Source organism: Scyliorhinus torazame, chromosome 17 (assembly GCF_047496885.1).
Source record: "Scyliorhinus torazame isolate Kashiwa2021f chromosome 17, sScyTor2.1, whole genome shotgun sequence".
NCBI classification, from domain to species: Eukaryota; Metazoa; Chordata; class Chondrichthyes; order Carcharhiniformes; family Scyliorhinidae; genus Scyliorhinus; species Scyliorhinus torazame.
The window spans coordinates 22,817,727-22,845,412 of NC_092723.1; the positions used below are offsets into that span (position 1 = coordinate 22,817,727).

Here is a 27,686-nt window from a genome sequence, read left to right on the forward strand (position 1 = left end):
TCTTGCAAGACTTCTAGACACACAGATTTACTCGTAAAGCGGCAGAATTCCTTCATTTTCCTTGCTCACTTGTGTGTTCCGCAACACAACAAAAATATCCCCATACCAGACAAAATCCCAACAAGTGTTAGATCTGATTTTATGAAGTGTGCGCAGATTCCTGACTTTGTGATCCCTTCACAAACTTCATGTAAAAGGGCCAGTGAACCCTCGCACACCCCCAGTCCTGTGGTGCGGTGATTATAAAAGCGTTATAGAATCATCGAGCAGAGAATGTAGCAATTCTGCTCATTGTGTATGCGCCAGCGTTTTGACCGAGTCACCCAACTAGTCGGTGCAGACTCAATGGGCCGAATGGCCCCATTCTGCGCTGTGGGAATTTTAGTCCCACTCCACTAAATCTTACCCTATAGCCCTGCAATCTTTTCTTCGGACTGCTGCTGAATTAACGATTCAGACAACAAGAATTCAAATTGCACCATAGCAGTTTGAGAATGTGAATTCAGTTTAGTTTTAGTCTTGAAATAGGGAACTGATATCAGAAAAAGTGACCATCTCGGTGTCATAAAACCCCAAGTCATTCACTAATATCTTAGTGGTGTAAGTAGGGTGCACTTTCCAAGTGCCGGTGCAGACTCGATGGGTCTAATAGCCTCCTTTTGCACTGTATATTCTATGATTCTCTGATTTTTTTTGGTAGGGGGCTTGACCTGACTCCAGACCCATACCAACATGACCAACCCTTAACTACTCTCTGAAATGCCCCACTAACTAATTAATTGAATCAAATCAGGGCATCTAGGGAAGGTTTCCCAGCATCATGGGGTGGAATCAATGGGGAATCCCATTGACCAAAAGATCCCACCCTCGAGAAACACGCCGCGCGGGGAGGCCAGAAAATCCCGCCCTTTATCTCCGTTTCTTACTTCACAGTCACTGCCACAGTCACTTTCTATTTCAAACTTCCAGCAGTTGCAGTATTTTGCTTTTATTGGGAATCGCAATATTGTTCCGTCATGATACTTTGCTTGAAGTTCACATATTTCAGACAGTATGGATTTCAAGAATTAGATTGAACAAATGTAAAATTTACCAGGACGTTATACTCCCACAGCATCCTCCAGAAGTCTGTCACCGTATGGGGCAAAGGACCTTGGGTTGCAATGTAGGCCTTTGGTCCATACACTCCCTGAGAGAAAAAAAACATTTATAAATGTCACCCATTGTAAATTGACTGTTGTAAAATATGCTCTGTCAAATTAGCTGCAAGTCACAGGATTTAACATCAAAGCAAAAGGGCATATTTTGCCCAATATCTACTTTGATATGTAGTGATCTATTGTCAGGTTTGTTACAGTTTTACAGTACTCAGGTCAGTGTCAGCTTGGCTCAGCCAGCACCACTCACTCCTTGGAGTTAGAATGTTCTAAGTTTTCACCCTTTTCCAACAGATAACTTTCAGTTTTAAAAATAATTTTTTTAGCATGGTCAATCCACCTACCCTGCGCATCTTATGGTTGTGGGGGCAAAACCCACTCAAACATGGGGAGAATGTACAAACTCCACACGGACAGTGACCCAGAGCCGGGATCGAACCTGGGACCACGGCGCCGTGAGGTAGCGGTACTAACCATTGCGCCACCGCGCTGCCCAGGTACCTTTGAGTTGTACAAGGTATGGAAAACATCCTTAAAGTACCACTGAAAAGAGTTTGTCATTATCTGATATCATGGCTTTCATACAATGTGCCATGAACTCCATTAATCTATCTTTGAAGTATTGCATGCTGCTGTTTTACCTCTTTATTTCTCAATACTTTCTTTTCCAGTTGATCTTCCTTAGCTCTACTCTCATTCCCTCACACTTAGCTTATAATCAATCCAGTTATTACTTTGAACTTATTATACTATCTTTGTTTTTCCATCTATGTCTTATAAATGTTATTATTTGTGCTCACTATTGCCAGATGCTCCCCTTATCTGCTCTGGTTCATTTTCTATTACTAGGTCTAACAATACCAATTCTCTTGTGGAACGTCTTACATATTGGGTCAGAAAGCAGTCTTATACACAATATAAAGACTCCATCCCCTTCTTCCCATTACTCCTTCTCCCCATCAGTTTATTTGTGGTTAGTTGAAGCCCCCCCAGGATTATGATTCCACGATTTTTCCTCATGTCATATTTTTGCCTACATATTCTTCCCTCCATATTCGATCCATTATTTGGTTGTCTGCAATGTGTCTGTAACTGTGTGAATGATCCTTTCTTAACCTTTATCTCAATCCATTTGGATTCTGTCTCTATATCTTTGTTAAATAAGTCCATTTTTGCTGCACCCATTTTGTTATTTCTGATGAAAGTTACCCTATGCTCCCTGCTTACCATTTCTAAATACATTAAAGTCTGCAATATTTCACCGTCAATCCTGCCCTGTTTGCAACCATGTTTCCAATTTCATCTGTTTCCTTACTCCTAATTATTACCTCTAATATTTTTCTTGCAACTCATGAAGCCAGAGAATGATACAGCACAGAAGGAGGCCATTTGGTCCTGTAATTATTTTCTTTTCAAAAGTTTATTCCATTTATACTTTGAAAGTTACGATTGCATTTTCTTCCCCCACTCTTCCAGGCAGCGCATTGTGGAACACAACAATTCATTGAGAAAGGTAATGGATCCTCATCTTCGCGGTGCTGGAAACGCAAATCATGATTGGGCGGGGAATCTAGGTAATCAAAAAATCGAGGTTTGTGCCCAGCGTCGATTCCGACAGCATGCTGGAAAAATGACTGCCTGGCACTCTGGCAGTTCCACTGCCAGCTGGCAGTGTCATCTGAGCACCTTGGCAGTGCCAGGCTGGCACCCAGATGGGATTCACATCACAAGGTCTCGCGAGATTGCATTGAATCTCGCGAGCCGGATAGATCCCGGGAGCGGAATCTCCTGGCTTTCAACGGCCACGTTGCGCCGTGGCGAGCTGCTTTTCCGGTGCAGCGTGGACGCTGGATTGCGCCCTTAGAGTACGATTTAACCAAATCGGAACTGAGTACCGGGACGAGTGCATTTAGCCGGGTGTTCCCCGGCACTCGCAGCTCCGACAAACACCACACTATCTACTGGGACTCACAAGATCGCGTTGGATCTCGCGAGGTGTGAGGAGGGATCTCCCGGCCGCACCGCCCTGTCTTTCGGACGGAACGTGGCCGGTAATTTGCGGCCCAAGCCTCCCAAACAGCGAATTCCGGCCAATGTTTCCTCATGTTGCCGTTCGTGCATTTGTCAATTATCTTGAAGCTATGTGCTCTGTTTACCGCCCCTCAGCCACTGTGAAGGGTTTTTCCTTATTTACTTGATTAAAGCAGTTGATAGTTTTGCACATCTCTGTCAAATCTCCTCTTAACCTTTTCTGCGGTAAGGGGAACAACCTCAGTTTCTCCAGACATTGTTACTTTCACCTGTTGGTGAAAAACACCATATCTCTCCCTCAACTAAATCGACAGTGATGATGGCTTCAACTGAAATGATGCACTGGCTATTTTATGGCAAGATTTCCATTTGTGAAGAACATACCTTGATAAAACTCGCATTGATATAATCAGAATCATTGTCGGAAATTATCAGTGACAGCTGCACACGGGTGTGATCAACTGAAAAACAAAATGCAAATTATACATACACACCCAGCACACATTTTCCATTTCCTTGTTCTGCCCATTGAGCGAAGAGGAGTTGAGCTACTTATTTAACCCAGAGACACTGCAGTTTCCATCAACTTGGCCACTTCAGAAATTTGAAATCAGCGAACCATGACTACATATTCGAGGTCGCATGAAATAGATTATCCAACAGCATCAAGCTTTTGAGGTCGAGCAGGACCGTCTACTGAAGGGGCTCTGAAGGTAGAAATGATGCTGGACATGCAGCTCACAATAGGTTCCCATTTGGTGTCTGGTGAACAGGTTATGACAGTCAAGTCTTCCACAATCTGCTCCCAGGGCTCTTCGCTGCACAGTCAAAGGAACATAGCAGCTGCTCGACAAGTAAGGACCAGACTTCATCTAGTTCACCTTTGACCTTCCTGGCAGTCACATGATTTTTAAAAATTAATTTGTGGGATGCGGGCGTCGCTGGCTAGTCCGACATTTATTGCCCATCCCTAATTGTCCTGGTGAAGGTGGGGGTGAGCTGCCTCTTGAACCGTTGCTGTCCATGTGGTGTAGGTACACCCATAGTGCTGTTAGGGAGAGAGTTCCAGGATTTTGACCCAGCGACAGTGAAAGAACAACGATATATTTCCAAGTCAGAATGGTGTGCAGCTCGGAGGGAACTTCCAGGTGGTGGTGTTCCCATGTGTCTGCTGTCCTTGTCATTCTAGACGGTAGTGGTTGTGGGCTTGGAGGATGCGGTCTAAAGAGCCTTGGGAAGCTCCTGCAATGCATCCTGTAAATGGCACACATGGCTGTCACTGTGCGTCAGTGGTGGAGGGAGTGAATGTTTGTGGAAGGAGTGCCAAGCAAGTGGGATGGTGTTGAGCTACTTGTGTGTTGTTGGAGCTGCACTCATCCAAGCAAGTGGAGAGTATTCCATTACATTCTTGACTTGTGCTTGTAGGTGGTGGACAGTCATTCTGGAGTCAGGAGGTGAGTTAATCGCCGCGGGATTCCAAGCCTCTAATCTGTTCTTGTAGCCACAATATTCATATGGCTAGTCCAGTTCATTTTCCAGTCAATAGTAACCCCTAGGATATTGATATTCAGTAACGATAATGCCATTGAATGTCAAAGGGTGATGGTTAAATACTCTCTTGTTGGAGATGATCATTGTCTGGCATTTGTGTGGCGCGAATGTTATTTGCCACTTATCAGCCCAGCCCTTGATAATGAAGTTATAACTAATCACAATGATCAATCACTATCAAATGAGTCTCCAACAGACCCAGACAAGAGGTGATGAAGCCCCCAGTGGTGAAGAGCTTTGGGAACCATAGGTCCAAAGTCACCTGTTCCTCTTGACCACATTACATTCACTACTCAACATGTCTCAAGTCATTCAGGTACTGGGGCCCGAAGTATTATTTTCTGAAAGAAATCTCTCTAATTTGTATTTGAATGACTCTGTACTAACTGCCCCCACCATTTCCCCGTTCCAAATTGGCCTCATGGAAATAAAACCAATACAAATTACTTTAGAATTTAACCCCTTCAGCCTAGTGTTTTCTGGTCTTACAGTATGTCATGGTCAATATTATCTATCCCCTTTAGAATCTTAAAAATAACATTTATCAGGCCCCTTAGCAACCTCTTTCCACTGAGAATAAATCCAATTTACATGGTTGCTCCTCATAATCCAGTCCCTCAATCATTCTGATTGTTCTCTTCTGCAACATTTCAATGGCCACTATATTCTTTTGTACAGTGGCGAACAGAACTGTAATCAATATTCTAAGTGTGGTTACGCCAATTATTTCCAACATTTGAGGAAAAGAGGCTCTTAACCACAGGTACACATTCACAGATGTGTTATCTTGTCAGTTCTTTTAGCCACAGGATGAAATTCAGCTCGAGGGCAGCTCTACACTGGAGCGTAATAAAGCAGCAAACTCAGAAATGAAGCTAACAAGTTCCAAGAATCAAAATCAATAAACTGACAAGGCAGTGAGAGTTCTGAAACACCAACAGATTCAATTCAACGTCAGGAAAGTTCACAACTGTTTTTTGTACAAGTTTCAGTCTTGGGGCATCCACTAGTTTTACCTTCCTCACCATGCGTTACATTTTAAGCAGGTTCCCTGCCTGAGATACAGCCTGATTGAGAAGTTTGTCCGCCTGTTGAATGGGGAAATCCTGTGAAACAAGGGCAGCAGTGCAGGAACATGTAGGATTAATTGTCAGGGCTAGAGGTCGCTGGGGTAGGGAAGATGATGTGGGGGGGGGGGGGGGGGGTGCATAAGCTCACTGTTAGGCAGGGAGAGCTTAGGGGGTGCTTGGTATCTGGGAGGAAAATGGGGTTTTGGGGAGGGGGTGAAGGGTAATGATTAGGAGAATTGGGTGGATAGGATGTTTGGTGATCACGAGGGTATTGGTGATTGTGGAGGAATCAGTGATCAAGAAGGGTTGGGGATTGGGGACGGATATAGATTAGTGTCCAATTTATTACATTAAAGCATATACATATGTGACCTATCGAATTATCCCACTATCGAAACATGACTAAACTCTTAAGCCTGGATATTGGCACTGGCAGAAATCCTCTCCGTCATTGCGAAAATGGCAGACAAACCCGAAATCTGGACGTCTCAGACTGAACATGGTACCTAGCATTTTTGTGGGGGCAGAAATGGGCCTGGGTCAGGATTAACGCATGCATACTTTGCAGAGGCAGCTGCTGATTTAAATCAGCAGCTATATCCACTCATGTGTAATTTTGGTGAGCTGGGTGTGTGAAATACGACGTGTGTAGGTCAGACCTGGTAGGGACTGGTCTGAAATTTGTGGGGTCCTTTGGAGAGGCAGGGTATGATTTTGGAGAGGTAGGGTACCCACTTGGATATGGTCCCAGGACACCTTTGGGGGAGATCAGATTCCCTTTGGGGTAAGTCAGGTGCTCCTTGGGATTGTTAAAAATAGGCATGAATGCACATCAAAAATGCATAAACATGTTAACTGTCAAACTCATTTGGAACTGCCAGATATATCAAAATGAACTGTCAGGAAGCTGTTAAAGGCATTTAAAACCTTCTGCCCTTCAAATCTTTGAAAAAAATGTCCAGGATGTTTAAAATAGTCATTGTTTTCTTTTTCATCCTGTCTGTTGGCATAACCCTCAGGGCTGCTGTTACTAGATTAGTGACGCATGACTGATTCATAACCACCCCTTTCACAGTAGAGTGCCTTCAATTTCACAGTTTGATTGACAACGTCATGTGGTTATAGACTCTTTGAAGTGGGATAGTGAATTCTGGGGCGGGATTCTCCAACGCCCCCCGCCCGGTCGGAGAATCGCTGGGGGCTGGCGTGAATCCCGCCCCTGCCGGTTGCCGAATTCTCCGGCACCGGATATTCGGCGGGGGTGGGAAGCGCGCCGGGCCGGTTGGCGGGCCCCCCCCCTGGCGATTCTCCGGCCCGTGATGGGCCGCAGTCGCGCTGCTGGAATGCCTGTCCCGCCGGCGAGAATCAAACCACCTCTCTTACCGGCGGGACAAGACGGCATGGGCGGGCTCCGGCGTCCTGGGGGGGGGGGGGGGGGCGGGGCGATCTGGCCCCAGAGGGTGCCCCCACGGTGGCCTGGCCCGCGATCGGGGCCCACCGGTCCGCAGGCGGACCTGATCCGTGGTGGGCCTCTTTTCCATCCGCCTTCGCCATGGTCTCCACTATGGCGGAGGCGGAAGAGACCCCCTCCACTGCGCATGCGCGGGGATGCTGTGAGCGGCCGCTGACGCTCCCGCGCATGCGCCGCCCGGCAAAGTCATTTCCACGCCAGCTGGCGGGGCACCAAAGGCCTTTCCCACCAGCTGGCGGGGCGGACATCAGTCCGGTGCGGGCCTAGTCCCTCAAGGTGAGGGCTCGGCCCCTCAAGATGCGGAGACTTCCGCACCTTTGGGGCGGCGCGATGCCGGACTGATTCGTGCCGTTTTTGGTGCCGGTCGGCGGACATCGCACCGATATCGGAGAATCCGGCCCTGAAGTTTGCTTTTAAAAAGGAATAAGCACTTGAATGAAGTTTGTTTTTATAAGGAAGTCGCTGAAGGAATATAAACATAAGAATGGGTGTTTATGAATGAGACTGTTTTTAAAAAAATACTGAATTCATCAATAGACAATTTCATTTCATTTCATCTCAGTATGGCTCCAGAGGTCTGCCCATGTGATAGTATGAGTTGGTAGGTGTAAGGGAAAGGTTGAAGGTGGGGGCATAGGTTGGAATGAGTTGTCACTAAGTTTGTATCGGGGCTATAGAGAGGCATGAGGTTGCACAGAATGTAGGAGGGACCATGGAGTGTGGGTGAAGGGGGGGGGGTTGAAGAGGGGTGAGGGCTGGAGACCTTTTTTTAACGTTTTACTGGTTTTTTAATAAAAGAATTTCAGCACAATACCGGAAGACAGAGAGGTAGGTCTTCTGCCCAGCACACCCGCACACTCGTTCCCGAGGGCGTCGTCCCCAACCCGTGAACAACCCCACCACCCCAGAACAAAAATCGCAACTTCTGGGGCCCCGGTCAGGTTTGTAGAGTCGGGAAATATCCAGATTCTGCACTTCCGACCCAGGAGTGAAAATCCAGGCCTTAAACTTCTTAGGTCTAGTTAAAGCGGGTATGAAACACATTGGGATACTTAGCTTCATGGAGCAAATGCTTCAGATTTAGCCCACCTCGTGTCAACAGACATCCAATTACACCCTCCAAATGCAATTAATTTGTCTTTCTGTGCAACCTACTCAAGATCCTTGGTAATGATTCCAAGGCAAGAAAAATTGATCAGAGGTTAAAAACAGAAAAGTGCTCCGGAATACAGCCGGATGATCATGGCCCCTGAAAAGCATCGGAAGTTTTGAAATAGAAAATCTTGACTTACAGGGCACAATATCTTTGTAACGATTTTTCTTGGTATTCTCTTGCTTCTCTGCGTGGCCCGCTGGGTAGGTTTTGTCACTCTTGTTTTTCACTGACAGCCTTTTCAATCTCTGCAGGAGATTGGGGTGAACAACACAGACAGATTCATGACCTATTGCATCACAAGTTTACGTTAGCAAAGTCTTCCCCTCGCAATAACTTCCCTTGGAAGAAGTTTCTCTAGTTTACAAAAAAACTCATGTACATCTACAAGTTTTCCCTTTGCCCAGATCCTTCCGAGGCAGCTGAGGGGCCACGGGAGTCTCCAATTCAACCGGCAACACCCTAGAATGTTACAAGGAAACAGGTCATTTCGCTCATCTTGTTTGTGTTGGATACTTTTCTCCACATGGCTCAGCTAGTCCAACCAGCTTACCTGCTGCGGCCCAAGTGCAATCCACACCAGTGTGTTTGAGTCTCACAACACACGCTGGAGATCTGAAATGAAAACAGAATTGCTGGAAATGCTCAGCAGGTCAGGTGGCATCTTGGCCAGAAATGTCCCCTGTGGTTGAATTTTAACCGTCCTCTGAAGTGGCCACTGGGCAAGCTACTCCGCTGCGTTCAAGAAGGCGACTCACCACCGCTTCCTCAAGAGCAAATAGAGATGAGTGATAAATATTCTGCCCAGTTCAATCCCACGCTCCTGCTCACGATAGGTAGTAAGATACTAGAAAATGCAGAACAGGGGTTCCCAATCAGGGGGTCCGAGAGCGGTCTCCAGGGTGCCCACAAAGATGGCGGTGCCACGCAACAGGCAAAGTTTAGAAACAATTGTAGAAATCAAATGGGCCAATCAGAGCAAGACACCTTGGAGCACTGGATGCTGATAGGTAGTCAGCTGAGAACAAGAGTCCCGTTTGATAGCGGGATCGTTCTCGGCGCGAGAGACCTCTCGCGAGGTTTAACAGACTCGTCGCGCCACCCAGTCGAGCACAATGAGGCCATTCAGTCGCTCCCTATGATGATATCCCAACAAACCTAATCCCACTCTCCTGCTCACTCCCCACAATATTTAATCACAACCAGTCTAATCTCACTATTTGGCTCACTCCTTCTATCCTTCAATATCCCACATAGTCGACTCTCAGAAACCTGCTCCTTCCAATTTCTCATATTTGTATCTGTCTCATTCCCGGTTAGCATCTCAGTGAATCCACATTGCACTATTTTCATTGTTGTCACATCCTTCCGATAATGGGAGGTCCATCCTGAATTGAAGGCCTCACAATTCAGTGGTTTATTAGTAAGTGAAGTCAATCAAACTAGCCTGTAATTTCCTGGCTTATCCTCACCTTATTTGTCTGTTCCTTCCATGCCTCCTCAAGCATAAACCATCAGAATCTGGTGATCTGTCCAGCCTGCGTTTGAGTTACAGATTTTTGTCCTCTTGTTCAACGCCTCTGATAACCACTCCACTCTTCCCGACTCGAAGGGCAGATCATGAAAAGAAAGCCCAATTTTACAAACTCCCAAGGTAAGGAGAAATGAGTCAGAGGATCAGAAGACAATCATTGTGGCCGTCCTGTCAACCCCAACCCAAACCCCCACCCGAGGAAAACTAAAGCGAAGAATTTACAGAATTACATAGCGGGCGTGATTCTCCGGTCCCCCCCAGCCCCGTGCTTCTCAGCGGCGCACCGTTCGCTGGCGGCTGGCTTCTCTACTCCTGCAGCTTGCGAATTGGATTTCCCGTTGAAGCCACCGCACGCTTCTGAGAAACCCACGGTTGGTGTCGCGTGGAAACCAAGAATCTCGTCGACTGAAGAATTCCGGCCTGAATCTATAACACAGAAACAGGCCCAACAGCTCTGTGACAGTGTTTCTATTCCACAAATATCACACCAGTCCAACCCATGCTGCCATTCTTTCTCTATCAAGTACTTAGCTTCACTTTCTGCTTTAGTTGTGTCAGCATCACAGTCGAATATCTGTATTCTGCAAACATTTGTTTGGGTAGCGCCAGCATCACCTGTTGAGATGACCATCCTGATAATGAAAACGTACTAATGGAAATAATCTAAAGATGGGTCTTGAAGATTTCAAGTGATGAAACTGTGACTATTTCCTTTGGCAGTTTCTTCTACTGTGCGGTTGTCCCGGTGAAGAAAGATCATTGATGCACTCTCTTGGAAAGAAATGGTCTTTGTAGTGGGGGCAGCACGGTAGCACAGTGGTTAGCACCGCTGCCTCACATCGCCAGGGATCCGGGTTCGATTCCAGCCTTGGGTGACTGTGTGGAGTTTGCATGTTCTCGCCGCATCTGCGTGGGTTTCCTCCGGATGCTCGGGTTTCCTCCCACAGTCCAAAGCTGTGCAGTTCCGAGGATTGGCCGTGCTAAATTTCCCTTTAGTGTCCCTTAAGTTAGGTGGGGTTACGGGGTTCCCGGGTTAGAGTGGGGGAGCAGGCTCAGTTAGAGTGCTCTTTCAGAGGGTTGGTGCAGACTTGATGGGCTGAATGGCCTCCTTCTGAACTGTAGGGATTCTATGATTCTATTTGTGGATGGCTGCCTCATGCAACTCAATTCCTCTTGAAAACACCTGTTATTTGCCTCATCGACCACTCTCTAGGGTAGTGAGTTCCCTCATTAGAACCACAATTCTCGCAAATTAATGAGTTTCCCTCATTAGAACCTCTTCTCGCAAGTATAAAGTTGTTTCCCCTGACATTGGTATTCTTGCTTCAACAAATTGTCTTTTTTCTGCAATACTCAAGTAACAGACTGAAGTTAAAGTCTGCTGAATGGCATGTTCGAAGGGGTGTTTCTCAGCGGCTGCAGTGCCGGTAACATGTCCCTATCCAATGGCACTTTGCCGTTTTTTGACCTTGGGGAGTTTCTCCCTGCCGAGTCCTCACAGATCGGGGCAACATTTTGTCTGGCAGTCCCGATCTCCCACCCCCCACCTCAGGCGACCCGCCCCTGATTTTTTGAAGCTTCCCAACCCCCCAACTTTGGGGAGGCCCCGGGAACCCCCGCTCAATCCCCCTTTACCTGGCAAGGGGGCCCGACCCCTGGCAGTGCCAACCGGGCACCATGGCATCTTGGCAGTGCCAAGGTGCCCAGGTGTTGGGGGAGTTTCAGGGTTCCACCATGCCCTGTACCTGAACACCTGGAGGTCTCAATTGACCTGGGAGAACCCCCCCCCCCCCCCCCCCCCCCCCGTGTCGCTGGTGAGTCCCGCTATTTAAATGAGCAATTAGGCTCATTTAAATATCCAGTGAGGGCGAGATCCAGATTGGGCCGGGCAGAACGAGTCAGGTGACTTGCCATTGGCCTGGTGTCCAGTGCGCAGCCTTATGTGTGGCTCACAACGATTCACCCATTGCACCCGACTCCGCACCTGGCGCAAGGCGAATTGTGTCCACAGTTCCTAATCTTTTAAATTTAGGGAGCAATTCAGTGACCCCGTTGTGCCCGGCGTGGAGAGTGGCACTGTCAGGGTGTCCGGGTGGCATTGCCAGGGCGTCAGAGGAATTACCCCGTTGCTGGATTTGCAATGCCAGGGGCTGAACCCAGGCCTGGGGTGAGGGGCTTGCCAAGTAGAGGAGAGTGAAGGGGGGGGGGGGTTTGCTGGGGGCCTCCACAATTGTTTGGGGGGATGGGGTGGGCCAAACAGGTATGGGGGGGGGGGGAGACAAGAAAAGGGGGAGGGGCTAAAGCACACGGCTGCCGGAAAGAAATGGCACACCGATCTGCGAGGAGACTTTCCTGCCCGTTAGCAGGAAATTCCTTGAAGTGTGGCCTCGATGCCGATATCTTCCCTGAAGCCAAAACAAAGGGCAAAGTGCCGTTGGATAGAGGAATGTTTCTTGGCCTTTAGCCGCCGGGAACACCCTGCTAAACGTACCATTCAGCGGACTTTAACTTCAGTTTCAAGTGGATTAAATCGTTTATACAATGGTTGATGGTCCTTTGGATAAATTCCAGTGTTTATGCTGCGGGATTTAATGATGTCTTGAGTATGGACAGGTGCTCATGATTGGATCTGTGAGTTTAAAGTGGTTTCAAGTGGATTCAATTGTTTATACAGTGCTCTTTTAGATTCATTCCAGTGTGCGCACAAGTGAACTTAATACTGGTGGGTGGGGTTGGTCATGTGGGGGAGAGGAGGGCTGTGGTTTGTTTATTAAATTGACTTTGTATACCACCCTTAGCTGGTTTGGACTCTGCAGGTGGAATTTAATGCCCTCTCTCATGGTGTGTTTGGGAGCATTGAATCAGATGCCATACAGCTTGTTAATGGCCCACCTGCCACATGGCCAATGCAGCTCTTGGGTAGCCAATTAATGTCCATTAAGGGGGATGTCCTCATGCAAAAGCGCTCAGTGGCAAATCAAAGCATCCCACATCTGGAAAAGGGCCTTTTAAGGGCCGCCGCCTGCCCTTTCTGCCCATCCCACCCCTCCATTGTGACCCTCCTTGCCGTAATGCACCAGTGGTTCTGGACCTTGGGTGGGCAGCAGCCACCACCAATCCAGTCCAGTGATGCTACCAATCAATGAAAAGCTGCTGGCCTCTGATTGATCAGCAGCTCTAGATGGGCAGGACATTGTCCCACCCCCCACCAGGGATTCTTGACCTTGGGTAAAGTTCACCACTGCCCAGGTTAATGCCTGACCAGCACTCAGTATGCTGGGTCTTCCCGAGCGGAGGTAATGCAGGGCTCTCACCAGCTCTCAAGGCAATGAGTGAGGGAGTTGCCAATTTGCCCTGATTGAACTTTGAGGAGTTTTGGAAAGGCTGGTCTTTGACTTGTTGCATCATTGATTAAATAATTCCAAACCAGAATACTAAAAAGCTTACATTAACACCGCAATAAAGTTACTGTGAAAAGCCCCTAGTCTCCACATTCCGGCACCTGTTCGGGTACACAGAGGGAGAATTCAGAATGTCCAAATTACCTAACAGCACGTCTTTCGGGACTTGTGGGAGGAAACCAGAGCACCCGGAGGAAACCCATGCAGACACAGGGCGAACTGCAGATTCCGCACAGACGGTGACCCAAGCCAGAATCAAACCTGGGACCTTGGAGCTGTGAAGCATGAGTGCTAACCACTGTGCTGCCATGCCGCCCATATTGAAGCACGGAAAAGACTGTGGAAAGGATCATCGATAGTGTGTAGCCATCAGGGAAAGATTGAACAGTATGAGGCACCTTTCAAGGAAACCTGATAGAGGTTTGATATCTTTGCCAAGGTTAATACTCCAGATGAGTTTCCTTCCAACCTAATTACGTCTTCAAACCTTATCTCCTGTGTCACTCTGCTCCTTCCTCCCTCATGTCCGCGTCTAACCTCCCCTTCAATGTGACCATGTGATTTACATCAGCAGTTAATTTAGAGCAGCGATTGTGAATTTTGGTTTATGATCACTTGTGTTCCCTGCAGAAAAGAAGAGCAATTGTTTAGAAGCTGAGGGTAACCAAACCAGATTACTGGCCAATTGCAAGTCAGCAACTGCTTGATTGGTTGGTCAGTCAGCAACAAGGAAGTAACCACTGCTTCGTCAATTTCAAGATCAAAACCACCGGACATTATGCGCCTTCTGCACTTTTCTATCAAATTGGGAAGCTTCTTTGTACCAACAGCATTTATATAGCACCTTTAACACTCCAAGGTGCATCACAGGAGTGTCAGCAGATAAAATTTAAGACTGAGTCACGTAAAGAAATATTAAGACAGATGACTAAAAGCTCAGTCAAAAATATAGATTTCATGAAGCATCTTAAAGCAGGACAGAGAGGTCTAGAACATAGAACATACAGTGTAGAAGGAAGCCATTCGGCCCATCGAGTCTGCACCAACTCACTTAAGCCCTCACTTCCACCCTATCCCCGTAACCCAATAACCCCTCCTAACCTATTTTGGACCCTAAGGGCAATTTATCACGGCCAATCCACCTAACCTGCACGTCTTTGAACTGTGGGAGGAAACCGGAGCACCCGGAGGAAACCCACGCAGACACGGGAGAACGTGCAGACTCCGCATAGACAGTGACCCAGCAGGGAATCGAACCTGGGACCCTGGCACTGTGAAGCCACAGTGCTATCCACTTGTGCTACCATGCTGCCCTGGAGAAGATGGAGAGGAGTAAGGAAGGAGTTCAAGAGCTTTGGGTCCAGGCAGTTGAAGGCGTGGCCACCGATTGGGGAAGGGTGAAAAGAGCAGGACTGTGAGGTTACAGGGTGTTACAAGCAGATAGATTGGCCTTAGTTGGGCAACTGTGCAGACCTGCGGCAACTGAGATTGTATTTGGAATCCAGCTACTTACACATCAGTCAAAGATGGAAGGAAGGTAGGAGAAGGTAGTCAAGAAGGCATACGGCATGCTTGCCTTCATTGGCCGGGGCATTGAGTATAAGAATTGGCAAGTCATGTTGCAGCTGCATAGAACCTTAGTTAGGCCACACTTGGAGTATCGTGTTCAATTCTGGTCGCCACACTACCAGAAGGATGTGGAGGCTTTAGAGAGGGTGCAGAAGAGATTTACCAGAATGTTGCCTGGTACGGAGGGCATTAGCTATGAGGAGCGGTTGAATAAACTCGGTTTGTTCTCACTGGAACGAAGGAGGTTGAGGGGCGACCTGATAGAGGTCTACAAAATTATGAGAGGCATAGACAGAGTGGATAGTCAGAGGCTTTTCCCCGGGGTAGAGGGGTCAATTACTAGGGGGCATAGGTTTAAGGTGAGAGGGGCAAGGTTTAGAGTAGATGTACGAGGCAAGTTTTTTACGCAGAGGGTAGTGGGTGCCTGGAACTCGCTACCGGAGGAGGTGGTGGAAGCGGGGACGATAGTGACATTTAAGGGGCATCTTGACAAATACATGAATAGGATGGGAATAGAGGGATATGGACCCAGGAAGTGTAGAAGATTGTAGTTTAGTCGGGCAGCATGGTCGGCACGGGCTTGGAGAGCCGAAGGGCCTGTTCCTGTGCTGTACATTTCTTTGTTCTTTGTTGTTCTTTGAAATTGTTGCACATTGTGTTAAATGGATTGATGCTGGGTGGTGAGGTACGAAACAAGATCTGGATCTTTTCCTTGAGACTAACTCGGTTTATTCACAGTACACAGCATTATAGATCTCTGCCTCCTAACTATGCACCCAGTGTTCCAGCTCACTCCCTGTGCATTATTTTTTGAATATAACTTTTTTAAAAATCAGTAAATTAAACAAAAATGTCAGGCATTGCAACGAAAATCAAAAGGTCAAAGGAACTGTAAGGCGCGATCTAACCGAATGGGAACAGAGTCCCGTAACAAACGTGTTTAGCCGGGTGTTTTCCGGCACTTGCAGCGTCGAGAAACATCACGCTATCTACCGGGACTCTGGTTCTATTCTGGGCCTCAGCGGGGAATGTCCCGCTTCCTGCACTTAGGAACTCCGCTCTCAACCTTTCAGCATGAGCCCCAAACCCCCCCAAAGCACCAAGTCTCCGGTGAGGGGGCGCTCAGAGGCCCCTCCCCTCCGGCACCCCACCACACCCACACCCAGGGCACCCCCGGGCCCGATATCTGATGCGAGAAAAATGCCAGTTTGCCAGTGCCAGCCTGGCACATTGCCAGTGCCCCTGCCAGGCTGGCAGTGCCACCTGGGCATCGTGGCAGTGCCAGGCTGGCACCCAGGTGGCAGGGTGCTAGGCTGGCAGAGCCAGGGTGCCTGGTTGGCACCAGCATGGCCAAGGTCTCACCATGTCCTGAGGGCAAGCACCATGGGGCCTCCAATCCCGTGGGAGACTATTAGTGCCGTTCTGTCTGGTCACCGTTTGTGGAGACAAGCACTGAACGGCGCACACCCAAGGGGCGCGATTCACCGATCGCGAGACTAAGTGTCCGCGCCGCATGAACGCTGTCGCGTTTTACGACGGCATGAAACGGGCGCGGGCAGTAGCGATTCTGGCCCCCACGGGGCCAGATGGGGGCGGCGCCAACCCATGCATGCGCAGTGGCGGAGCTCCAACCGACGCATGCGCGGTAGACTCACGGAACGCTCCGGCCCCGACGCAACATGGCGCGGGGGTTCTGGGGCCGGAAGCGCAACAAAGTACGGGGGGGGGGGAGAGGCCCGCCCGCTGATCGGTGAGCCCCGATCACGGGCCAGACCCCATCGGAGGCCCCCCCAGTGAAGGAGCGCTTTTCTTTGCCCCACAGGCTGCCCCCCGACCCTTCGCGCAGATTTCCCGCCGGCAGCGACTCTGCCTTTTCTGCGCGGCCCCTTGGCCCATCCGGGCCGAAGAATCGGCGGCCTGGCTGTGGACAGCGGCCTGCGACTGGCGCCGCCCCAAATGCACTGGCGCAAATGGCGCCGATTCTCCGCACCTCGGAGAATCGCGCGCCGGCATCGGGGCGGCACGGCACGGTTGGGCCGATTCTCCGGCCCGGCGCGGGGCTGGGAGAATCGCGCCCAAGGTCTTCGAGGTGAAGGAGTTAGATCCCAATGCCTCGGGTAGATCATGGGAGTGTATATTAGAGTGATACTAGCTGTCTCACATCTAATATGCAGGTTTGCAAAATGGTGATCCTGCCCATAATGGGCGGGTTTCAGATTGCGTTAGATCTCGTGAGGCGTGGCGAGCCGGGTAGATCCCGGAAGATGGCGGATCTCCCGGCATCTACCAGCTGCGCCCCGCTGCTTTTCATAGAAACACACCCGGTGGATCATGACTGTAATTAATCCAAGGTCACCCTATCTTGTATATAACACCGGTAGGGGGGAAGACGGGCAGATTAGATGACCACCCCCCAACAAGCTATCTGGATTTTGGCTCCACCTTGGCCGTGCCCAGCAGCAGGCTTACAAGGAGGCCTTCCTTCCTCCCCGAACCCTCTCCATGACTCTGTTTATATGTGCTCTGAGTCCTTAATTGAGCAATGTCTATCACCTATGTAATTTTGACAATATAGCCAACAACCATTAACACAATGGAAATAATTTAATTTGGAGCACAAACGATTAAATGAGGACCTAGAATTATTGATAGACACCTTTAATGGTCATCCCCCTCCCTATCACTGGACTTTCTCCGGCTCTAAGATTCTTTGAGATTTCTGCTTTCCTCCAAACCTCGCTTCTTACACATCGAGAACTTTTTTTTTGCTTTTTGCTTCTTTCACCTCCCTCCAAAGTTTTCTCAGTCAGAGATTAACGAAATGTCGATGGAACATTAGGAATTGTCCAAAGCCATTTGGCCCGTCGGCCTGTTCTGCCACTTAATTAGATCATGGCTTAATTTGCCTATTGTTGTTTTATATCTCTTGATACTTCCTCCACCCAACAAAAATTTATTCCAAATTTTCAACTGATCCTCCCATTCACAGCCTTTTGGGGTGACAGTTCCGCTGCATTGCCGGTGCCGGAGAGGGGTGTTCCAAGTGAACCTTTGTGCACTGGGGCAGCCTTCAGCAATGGCATCTTGATCTTGGATTGGATTGGATTGGATTTGTTTATTGTCAAGTGTACCGAGGTACAGTGAAAAGTATTTTTCTGCGAGCAGCTCAACAGATCATTAAGTACATGAGAAGAAAAGGGAATAAAAGAAAATACATAATAGGGCAACACAACATATACAATGTAACTACATAAGCACTGGCATCGGATGAAGCATACAGGGTGTAGTGTTAATGAAATCAGTTCATAAGAGGGTCATTTAGGAGTCTGGTGACAGTGGGGAAGAAGCTGTTTTTGAGTCTGTTCGTGCGTGTTCTCAGACTTCTGTATCTCCTGCCCGATGGAAGAAGTTGGAAGAGTGAGTAAGCCGGGTGGGAGGGTTCTTTGATTATACTGCCCGCTTTCCCCAGGCAGCGGGAGGTGTAGATGGAGTCAATGGATGGGAGGCAGGTTCGTGTGATGGGCTGGGCGGTGTTCACGACTCTCTGAAGTTTCTTGCGGTCCTGGGCCGAGCAGTTGCCATACCAGGCTGTGATGCAGACCGATAGGATGCTTTCTATGGTGCATCTGTAAAAGTTGGTAAGAGTCAATGTGGACATGCCGCATTTCCTTAGTTTCCTGAGGAAGTACAGGCGCTGTTGTGCTTTCTTGGTAGCGTCAACGTGGGTGGACCAGGACAGATTTTTGGAGATGTGCACCCTTAGGAATTTGAAATTCGGGGTGTTTCGGGGAATTTTGGGGTGGGGGTCTCAGTCAGAGCCCTCCTCGCCAGTGTGATGGCGTGGGACCTGGCTCTTGCTGTTGGCGCCGCCTGTGTCAATGTCGCTGTACCCATCCGCTATCAGTCTTTTCTGAATTTAGAGACAATTGCGCCCATGGACGAGTTAAGTGGGTGGGCAACGAGATGGCAGTTGGATGTGGTGAAGTGTGAGGTTATTCATTTTGGTGGAAAAAATAAAAAAAGCATCCTTTTCAAAGAGACGTGAAACTTGTAAATATTGATAGTGAGAGTGGCACTCGCACAAGGAACAAAGAAATTTAGCATGCAGCTATAGCAAGTGGTTAGGAAAATAAATAGCATCTTGGCCTTTATTGCAAGGGGTTTGGAGAACAAGATTAGGGAAGCCTTGCTAACATTTTGCAGGGAAAAGTATTGTGCTCAGTTTTGGTCTCCAGATTTAAGGAAGGATACAGTTCCTCAAAGTCCTAATTTCACCACCCCCTGTACTACAGCAAGACCTGTGATACATAAGAGCTCTAGAGAAACTACATTAGCACTGCCTCCACCGCGTCCTCCAGATTCAATGGGAGATCCGTCGAACAAATGCAAGTGTATTTCTTGGAGCCAACTCCACAAATCTACAGGTATAACTTTGGTAGAATCAGTTTCGATGGGCTGGGCATTGTGTCCAAAGGGCTGAAAACCATCTCGCCCATCAAGTTCTGCTTTCTCAATTCTCAAATGGCCAGTGGTTCCAGAGGAGGACAAAGAATACATGTCAGAGGCACTCTGAACCTGCCTGTGAAGCACGGCAGAATTGACGTGAATGACTGGAAGGAGCTTGCCACCAATCAGTCAAAATGGCGGCAATTTGCCCTTCAAACTGAATGACATCTTGAGTCACAACATCTTAATGACGATGTGGAGACGCCGGCGTTGGACTGGGTGAGCACAGTAAGAAGCCTTATAACACCAAGTTAAAGTCCAACAGGTTTGTTTCAAACACTAGCTTTCGGAGCACTGCTCCTTCCACCTGAGGAAGGAGCAGTGCTCCGAAAGCTAGTGTTTGAAACAAACCTGTTGGACTTTAACTTGGTGTTGTAAGACTTCTTAATGATGAGGCAGAGAAAGAAAGAAAAGGGAGAAAGGCCTGCACTCCCACTACCCAATCGGATGCCCAAGATCTGTGGGCCGAGAATCAGCCTGTTCAGTTACACGAAGACCTAATAATAAAGAACAAAGAATAATACAGCACAGGAACAGGCCCTTCGGCCCTCCAAGCCTGTACCGGTCATGATACCAACCTTTGCCAAAACCCTCAGCACTTCCTTGTGCTGTATCCCTCTATACCCATCCTATCCATGTGTTTGTCAAGATGCCTTTTGAATGCCGTTAATGTATCTGCTTCCACAACCTCCCCATGCAGCGCGTTCCAGGCACTCACCACTCTCTGTGTAAAAAACCTGCCTCGCACATCTCCTCTAAACTTTGCCCCATGGACCTTAAACGTATGCCCCCTGGTGACTGACCCCTTCACCCTGGAAACGAGTGCCTGCCCATCCACTCTATCCATGCCCTCATAATCTTATAGACCTCTATCAGGTCACCCCTCAACCGCTGTCTTGCTAATGAAAACAGTCCGAGTCTATTTCCACATAGCTAACACCCTCCAGACCAGGCAACATCCTGGTAAACCTCATCTGCACCCTCTCCAAAGCCTCCACATCCTTCTGGTAGTGTGGCGACCAGAACTGTGCGTAATATTGCTAGTGCAGCCTTACCAAGGTTCTATACAACTGCAGCTCGATAATAATCTTTATTGTCACAAGTAAGCTTACATTAACACTGCAATGAAGTTATTGTGAAAAGCCCATAGTCACCACATTACAGTGCCTGTTCGGTACATGGAGGGAGAATTCAGAATGTTCAAATTACCTAGTCTTTTGGGACTTGTGGGAGGAAGCCAGAGCACCCGGAGGAAACCCACGCAGACGCGGGGAGAACGTGCAGACTCTGCATAACTCGTGACCCTTAGTGGACGGTCATCTTCGAATCGTGGGGCAACCGATGATGATGATGATGACTTGTATTGGAGGCAGAACAGCGAAGGTTCACTAGATTGGCCTCTGGGATGAGGGGGCCATCCTATGATGAGATGCTGAGTTAATTGTGTCTATATTCTCTGGAGCCTACAAGAATGAGAGATGATCAAACCCAAATATATAAGATTCTGAAAGACTTGACAGGGTGTATACTGAGAAGTAGGTTCCCTTAGCTGGTGAATCTATAACATGGGCACAAGGAGTCAATGGATATGTGGGTAGTTGATGTGAAAGTGGAGTTGAGTCCGAGGATGAGCCGTGATCATACTGAATGGCAGGGCAGACGCAAAGGGCCAATTGGATGTCTCCTGCTTCTGTTTCATTTCATCTTATTATGTTCTTATGGCTGATCAAGCATCCTAACTCCATACACCTGCCTTAGCTTCACAGTATATCCTTGTAGAGCATAAACATATCACTGAAATATGATCTTGAATAGGTGTGCTGGAGTTTGGTGAATCAAGCGAGTTGGAAAAGAGGTGCCCCCTTTTCATTTTCTAACTTTTTAACCCTTTATGAATTGGTTTTTGCTCCCCCATGGGGGTTAGAAGCTAGCCTAAAGAGTGGTTCAGGTCCATTATATTGCTAAGGTTTAAAGTAGTACAGGAATGTGTGGTAAGATGAAGAAAATATATGGAAGAAAATAAATAATTCAATAAAATAATTAAAGCACATAAGGATGGGTGGACAGGTGATGTGCCAAAGCTGTGGAGTGTGAGAGCTCCTGGATAACGTCTGCAGTAATTGTTTGTGGCTTGAGTCATTGAGCTGGAGCCTGAGCTGCGGACAGTGCGACACATCAGGGAGTGCGAGGATGCTTTGTACCTGGAGGCAGTCGCACCTCTTAGGATAGGGTCTTCTGGTTTGGAAAGTAGTCAGAGACAGGAGGGTGTGACTACAGCTGAGGCAGGTATGCGAGTTGTTTTTCCCGTGCAGCGCGGCCGGAGGATCACGTCCCATGAATCGCAAAGGCTAGTATACGGGCATAGCAAGTAATTAGGAAAGCTAACAGAATGCTATTGTTTATTGCAAGGAGGGTTGAATATAAAAGTGGAGAAATAATGATTCAGTTATACAGGATAATGGCGAGGCCACATCTGGAATATTGTGTAGAGTATTGATCTCCTTATTTAAGGAAGGATGTAAATGCTTTAGAAGCAATTCAGAGAAGGTTTACAAGACTAACACTGGGAATGGGTGTGTTGTCTTATGAGGAAAGTTTGGACAGGCTAAGTTTGTAGTCACTGGAGTTTGAAGAGTGAGAGGCGACTTGAACGAAAGGTATAACAGGGAAGTTGGCAGGGTGGATGCAGGAAGAATGTGTTCTCTTGTGGGTGAATCTAGAACCAGGGGGGTCAGTGCTTAAAAAATATGCGGTCAGCCATTTAAGACAGAAATGAGGAGAAATTCCTTCTCTCGGTGGGTCGTGAGTCTCTGGAACTCGCTTCGTCAGAAGGCAGTGGATGTTATCGGAGGGGGGTAGACTGGGTGTTATAACAGATCAGCCATGATCTAAGTGAATGGCGGAGCAGGCTCGAGGGGCTGAATGGCCTCCTCCTTCTCCTAGTTCGTATGTTCGTGTGCCTGAATTCCGATTTAAAACCATTAATTGATCGAGCTTTTATTCCTTTTTTTGGATGAATGTTTCACACTTCTGCCAACCTTTGACGTGTTTTACAATTTTTCTCCAGAGTTGTCTGGCTCTGATTTGAACACAAGGCCCCTTTGTACTACACACCCCATGCCAGCAGAAACGCTTCCCCGCCCTCTATCCAACCTATCAATTCCTGTCCAAAATCCTGAAAAAGTGCAATCAATATTACCCCCTAAAACGTGAATATTCCAGGCAATACAATCTCTCCCGATAATTGAACATTTGGAGCCCTGGTGACATTCTGGAGAATCTATATCCCTTCACAGAACAGGGGAAGGAGATTTAATTGTAATTTAAAAAAAATAATAATTTTTATTAAAGGTTTTCATAAAATATCAATAACAAAATGAGAAAGAAAAAAGAACCCAACAGGGTTAAGTACAAAACACAATCTAAAAGAGCAACCCCCCAAACCCCTCCCCCCAGTACATAAATAATAAATTAACATTAATACCCCGACTTAAGACAACAGGTGTATACACCCCCTCAGACCCTCCAGTGTAAATAACATAAACAAAAATAAAGTAAACCCCCCCACCCCCCACCCCTCCCGAGCTGCTGCTGCCATTGACCAATGTCTATCGTTCTGCCAGAAAGTCTAAGAACGGTTGCCACCGCCTAAAGAACCCTTGTACCGACCCTCTCAAGGCGAATTTCACCCTCTCCAATTTAATGAACACTGCCATATCACTGATCCAGGATTCCACGCTTGGGGGCCTCACATCTTTCCACTGAAGGAGAATCCTTTGCCGGGCTACCAGGGACGCAAAGGCCAGAATTCCAGCCTCTTTCGCCTCCTGCACTCCCGGCTCCTCTGCCACCCCAAATATTGCGAGCCCCCAGCCCGGTTTGACCCTGGATCGTACCACCCTCGACACCGTCCTCGCTACGCCCTTCCAAAATTCCTCCAGCGCTGGGCATGCCCAGAACATATGGGTGTGATTTGCTGGGGTCCCTGAGCACCTAACACACCTGTCCTCACCCCCAAAGAACCGGCTCATCCTTGTCCCGGTCATGTGTGCCCTGTGCAGCACCTTAAACTGGAGGCTGTTTAGCACAGGGCTAAATCGCTGGCTTTGAAAGCAGACCAAGGCAGGCCAGCAGCGCGGTTCAATTCCCGTAACAGCCTCCCTGAACAGGCACCGGAATGTGGCGACTAGGGGCTTTTCACAGTAACTTCATTTGAAGCCTACTCGTGACAATAAGCGATTTTCATTTCATTTTCATTTCATGAGGCTGAGCCTCGCGCACGAAGAGGAAGAATTCACCCTCCCTAGGGCATCTGCCCACGACCTTTCAACTCCACCACCGAGGCCTCCTCCTCCTCCTGCATCACCTGGTAAGTTTCCGAGATCTTCCCCACTCCCACCCACCCCCCCGAGAGCACCCTGTCCTATACTGTGTGTGGCAGTAGCCGCGGGAATTCCACCACCTGCCGTCTGGCAAACGCCCTTACCTGTAAGTACCTGAAGGTGTTCCCCGGGGGGAGCCCGTACTTCTCCTCCAGCTCACCCAAGCTCGCGAACTTCCCGTCCACAAACAGGTCCCCCAACTTTCGTATTCCTGCCCTGTGCCACCCCGAAAACCCTCCACCTGTTCTTCCTGGGGCGAACCTGTGGTTCCCCCGTAATGGGGTCCACGCCGAGGCCCCAACTTCCCCCCTATGCCGCCTCCACTGCCCCCAGACTTTGAGGGCCGCCACCACCACCGGGCTTGTGGTATACCTCCTTGGAGGGAGCGGCAGCGGCGCCGTTGCCAGCGCCCCCAGATTTGTACCCACACAGGATGCCGTCTCCTGCCTCTTCCATGCAGCCCCCTCCCCCTCCATCACCCACTTCCGCACCATCGTCGCATTGGCGGCCCAGTAGTACCCACAGAGGTTGGGCAGCGCCAGCCCCCCCCTATCTCTACTCCGCTCCAGGAACACCCTTCTCACCCTCGGAGTCCCTCGCGCCCACACAAACCCCATTATACTCCTGTTAACCCGCCTGAAAAAAGCCTTTGGGATAAATACGGGGAGGCACTGGAACAGGAACAAAAACCTTGGGAGCACCGTCATTTTGATTGACTGCACCCTACCCGCCAAGGACAGCGGCAACGCGTCCCACCTCTTGAACTTCTCCTCCATTTGCTCCACCAGCCTTGTAAAGTTAAGCCTATGCAGGGCCCCCCAGCTCCTGGCCACCTGGACCCCCAAATATCTGAAGCTCCTCTCCGCCCTTTTTAGTGGGAGCTCGCCAATCCCCCTCTCCTGGTCCCCTAGCTGAACAACGAACAGCTCGCTCTTCCCCATATTGAGCTTGTACCCCGAAAAGTCCCCGAATTCCCTAAGGATCCTCATTACCTCTGGCATTCCTCCCACTGGGTCCGCCACATACAGCAGCAGGTCGTCCGCATAAAGCGACACCCTATGCTCTTCCCCACCCCGCACCAACCCCCTCCAGTTCCTCGACTCTCTCAGTGCCATAGCCAGGGGTTCAATCGCCAGTGCGAAGAGCAGGGGGGACAGGGGACACCCCTGTCTCGTCCCTCGGTGCAACCGAAAGTACTCGGACCTCCTCCTATTTGTGGCCACACTCGCCATCGGGCCCTCATACAACAGCCTAACCCACCTGACAAACCCCTCCCCAAACCCGAACCTCTTCAGCACCTCCCACAGGTACCCCCACTCTACCCTATCGAAGGCTTTCTCAGTGTCCATCGCCACCACTATCTCCGCCTCCCCCTCCCTCGCCAGCATCATGATAACGTTCAAAAGCCTCCACACATTCGTGTTCAACTGTCTCCCCTTCACAAACCCCGTCTGGTCTTCATGGATGATCTGCGGCACACAATCCTCAATCCTCGTGGCTAAGACCTTTGCCAGCACCTTGGCATCTACATTTAGCAAGGAAATCGGCTGTAAGACCCACATTGCAGGGGATCCTTGTCCCGCTTCAGGATCAAGGAGATCAGTGCCCGGGACATCATCAGGGGTAAAGCCCCCCCTCCCTTGCCTCATTAAAGATCCTAACTAACAGCGGGCCCAACAGGTCCATATATTTTTTATAGAATTCGACCGGGAAACCGTCCGGCCCCGGTGCCTTCCCCGCCTGCATGCTTCCTATCCCTTTGATCAGCTCCTCCAGCCCAATCGGGACCCCCAGTCCCGCCACCAGTCCCTCTTCCACCTTTGGAAACCTCAATTGGTCCAGGAAACGGCCCACCCCTCCCTCCTCCCGTGGGGGCTTGGATCGGTACAATTCCTCGTAGAAGTCCCTGAAGACCCCATTGATGCCAACCCCACTCCGCACCACGCTCCCTCCCCTGTCCTTAATTCCCCCGATCTCCCTAGCTGTGTCCCGCTTCCGAAGCTGATGCGCCAGCATCCGGCTTGCCTTTTCCCCATACTCGTAGACCGCCCCCTGGGCCTTCCTCCACTGCACCTCCGCCTTCCTGGTGGTCACCAAGTCGAATTCGGCCTGGAGGCTGCGCCTCTTCCTCAACAATCCTTCCTCAGGCTCTTCCGCATACCTCCTGTCTACCCTCACCATCTCCCCCACCAGCCTCTCCCTCTCCCCCCGCTCCTTGTGGGCCCTAATGGAGATCAGCTCTCCCCTCACCACCGCCTTCAGTGCCTCCCATACCATCCCCACTTGGACCTCCCCGTTGTCGTTGGTCTCCAAGTACCTCTCTATACTTCCTCGGACCCGCTCGCTCACCTCCTCGTCCGCCAACATCCCCACCTCCAAGCGCCACAGCGGGCGCTGGTCCCTCTCCTCCCCCATCTCCAAGTCCACCCAATGCGGGGCGTGGTCTGAAATGGCTATTGCCGAATACGCGGTGTCCTCTACTCTCGCTATCAGCGCCCTACTCAAAATGAAAAAGTTGATTCGAGAATAAGCCTTATGGACATGTGAGAAGAATGAAAATTCCCTAGCCCCGGCCTTGCAAATCTCCACGGGTCCACCCCTCCCATTTGGTCCATAAATCCCCTCAACACTCTAGCCGCCGCCGGCTTCCTACCCGTCCTAGACCTGGAGTGATCCAATGCCGGATTCAATTGTAATTTTTAAGAGGTAGATTGGATAAATGTAAAATTTGCAGGAGCATATGGAAAGAACAGGGGAGTGGGGTTAAATGGTTAGCTCTTTCAAAGAGCTAGCACCTGCACAATAGGCCGAATAGTCTCACACGGTTTTTGATCTCGGGCTATACAGTACTACAACATTTTCTATACACATATGTAGACATAAGACTGCAAGGGATATGTTCATGAGACTGGGTTCTCTACATTCGTAGCCAGATTACATGATTCATCTAGTTTGGCTGTTAGGCTCCTGTCCATGGCCTAGATGTCCATTTTGAACCGTCCTCCTGTGAGCGGTTACACACCGTAAGAGTACAAAAATAACCCAGGACCTTATCTTCAAAAATATCTTCAAACCCAGTAATGTTTTAGACCTTTCACTAGTCTTGTGAACACTTCAGAGAAAGAAAATTATATTTCGACAAAAGTCCCAATTAAAACGGGTTGAACTAACTTTGATCACAATTTCGCGAAGTTTTACATTATCGAGAAGGATTGCTCTGAAGGTTAAATCCAAAGGTTGAGTTTTCAGGCCTATTTTGAGCGGAAACCCCTAAAAATCGGCAATGATTCACACACAAGAACTAGGAGTAGGCCATTCGGCCCCTCTAGCCTGCTCCGCCCTTCAATAACATCTTGGCTGATCTGGTTGTGGTCTCAACTCAACTTTCCTGCCTGCCCCCCCCCATAACCTCTGACCCCCTTGTCCACCAAAAATCTGTATAACTCTCCCTTGTATATATTGAACGACCCATCCTCTGCGGCTCTCTGTGGATGCAAATTCCATAGATTAACAGCCCTCTAAGAGGAAAGAGTTCTCATATCTCAGTCTTAAATGGGAGAACCTTAATTTTTAAAACGTGCCCTCAGGTTCTAGATCCACCCCCCCCCCCTCCTCCCAATGGGAAACGTCTTCTCAATTTCCACCCTGTCAATGAACCTCGGGGTCTTACCTGTTTCAATAAGATCGCCTCTCATTCTTCTAAAGTCCAAGGGGTATCGGCCCAAATGGTTCAACCGTTCCAATTCACCGCTTAATCCTGGCAATTAGTCGAGTGAACTTTCTCAGAACTTTCGATTGCAGTTATATCGTTTCTTAAGTAAGGAGACCAAAACTGTACACAGTACTCCAGGTGTACTCTCA

The 27,686-nt window shown here is 48.9% G+C and overlaps 1 protein-coding gene across 1 annotated transcript in view; it reads right to left on the minus strand.

Moving 5' to 3' along the window:
• LOC140393777 (tyrosine-protein phosphatase non-receptor type 22-like) overlaps positions 1–27,686 on the minus strand; it is a 109,494-nt gene that overhangs the window by 80,904 nt on the left and 904 nt on the right. Inside the window, exons 2-4 of the mRNA XM_072480187.1 lie at positions 8,573–8,681; positions 3,573–3,649; positions 1,094–1,189 (exon numbers count right to left, since the gene is read on the minus strand). Coding sequence (XP_072336288.1) covers positions 1,094–1,189; positions 3,573–3,649; positions 8,573–8,681 — 282 coding nt within the window. The remainder of the gene's footprint in view (positions 1–1,093; positions 1,190–3,572; positions 3,650–8,572; positions 8,682–27,686) is intronic.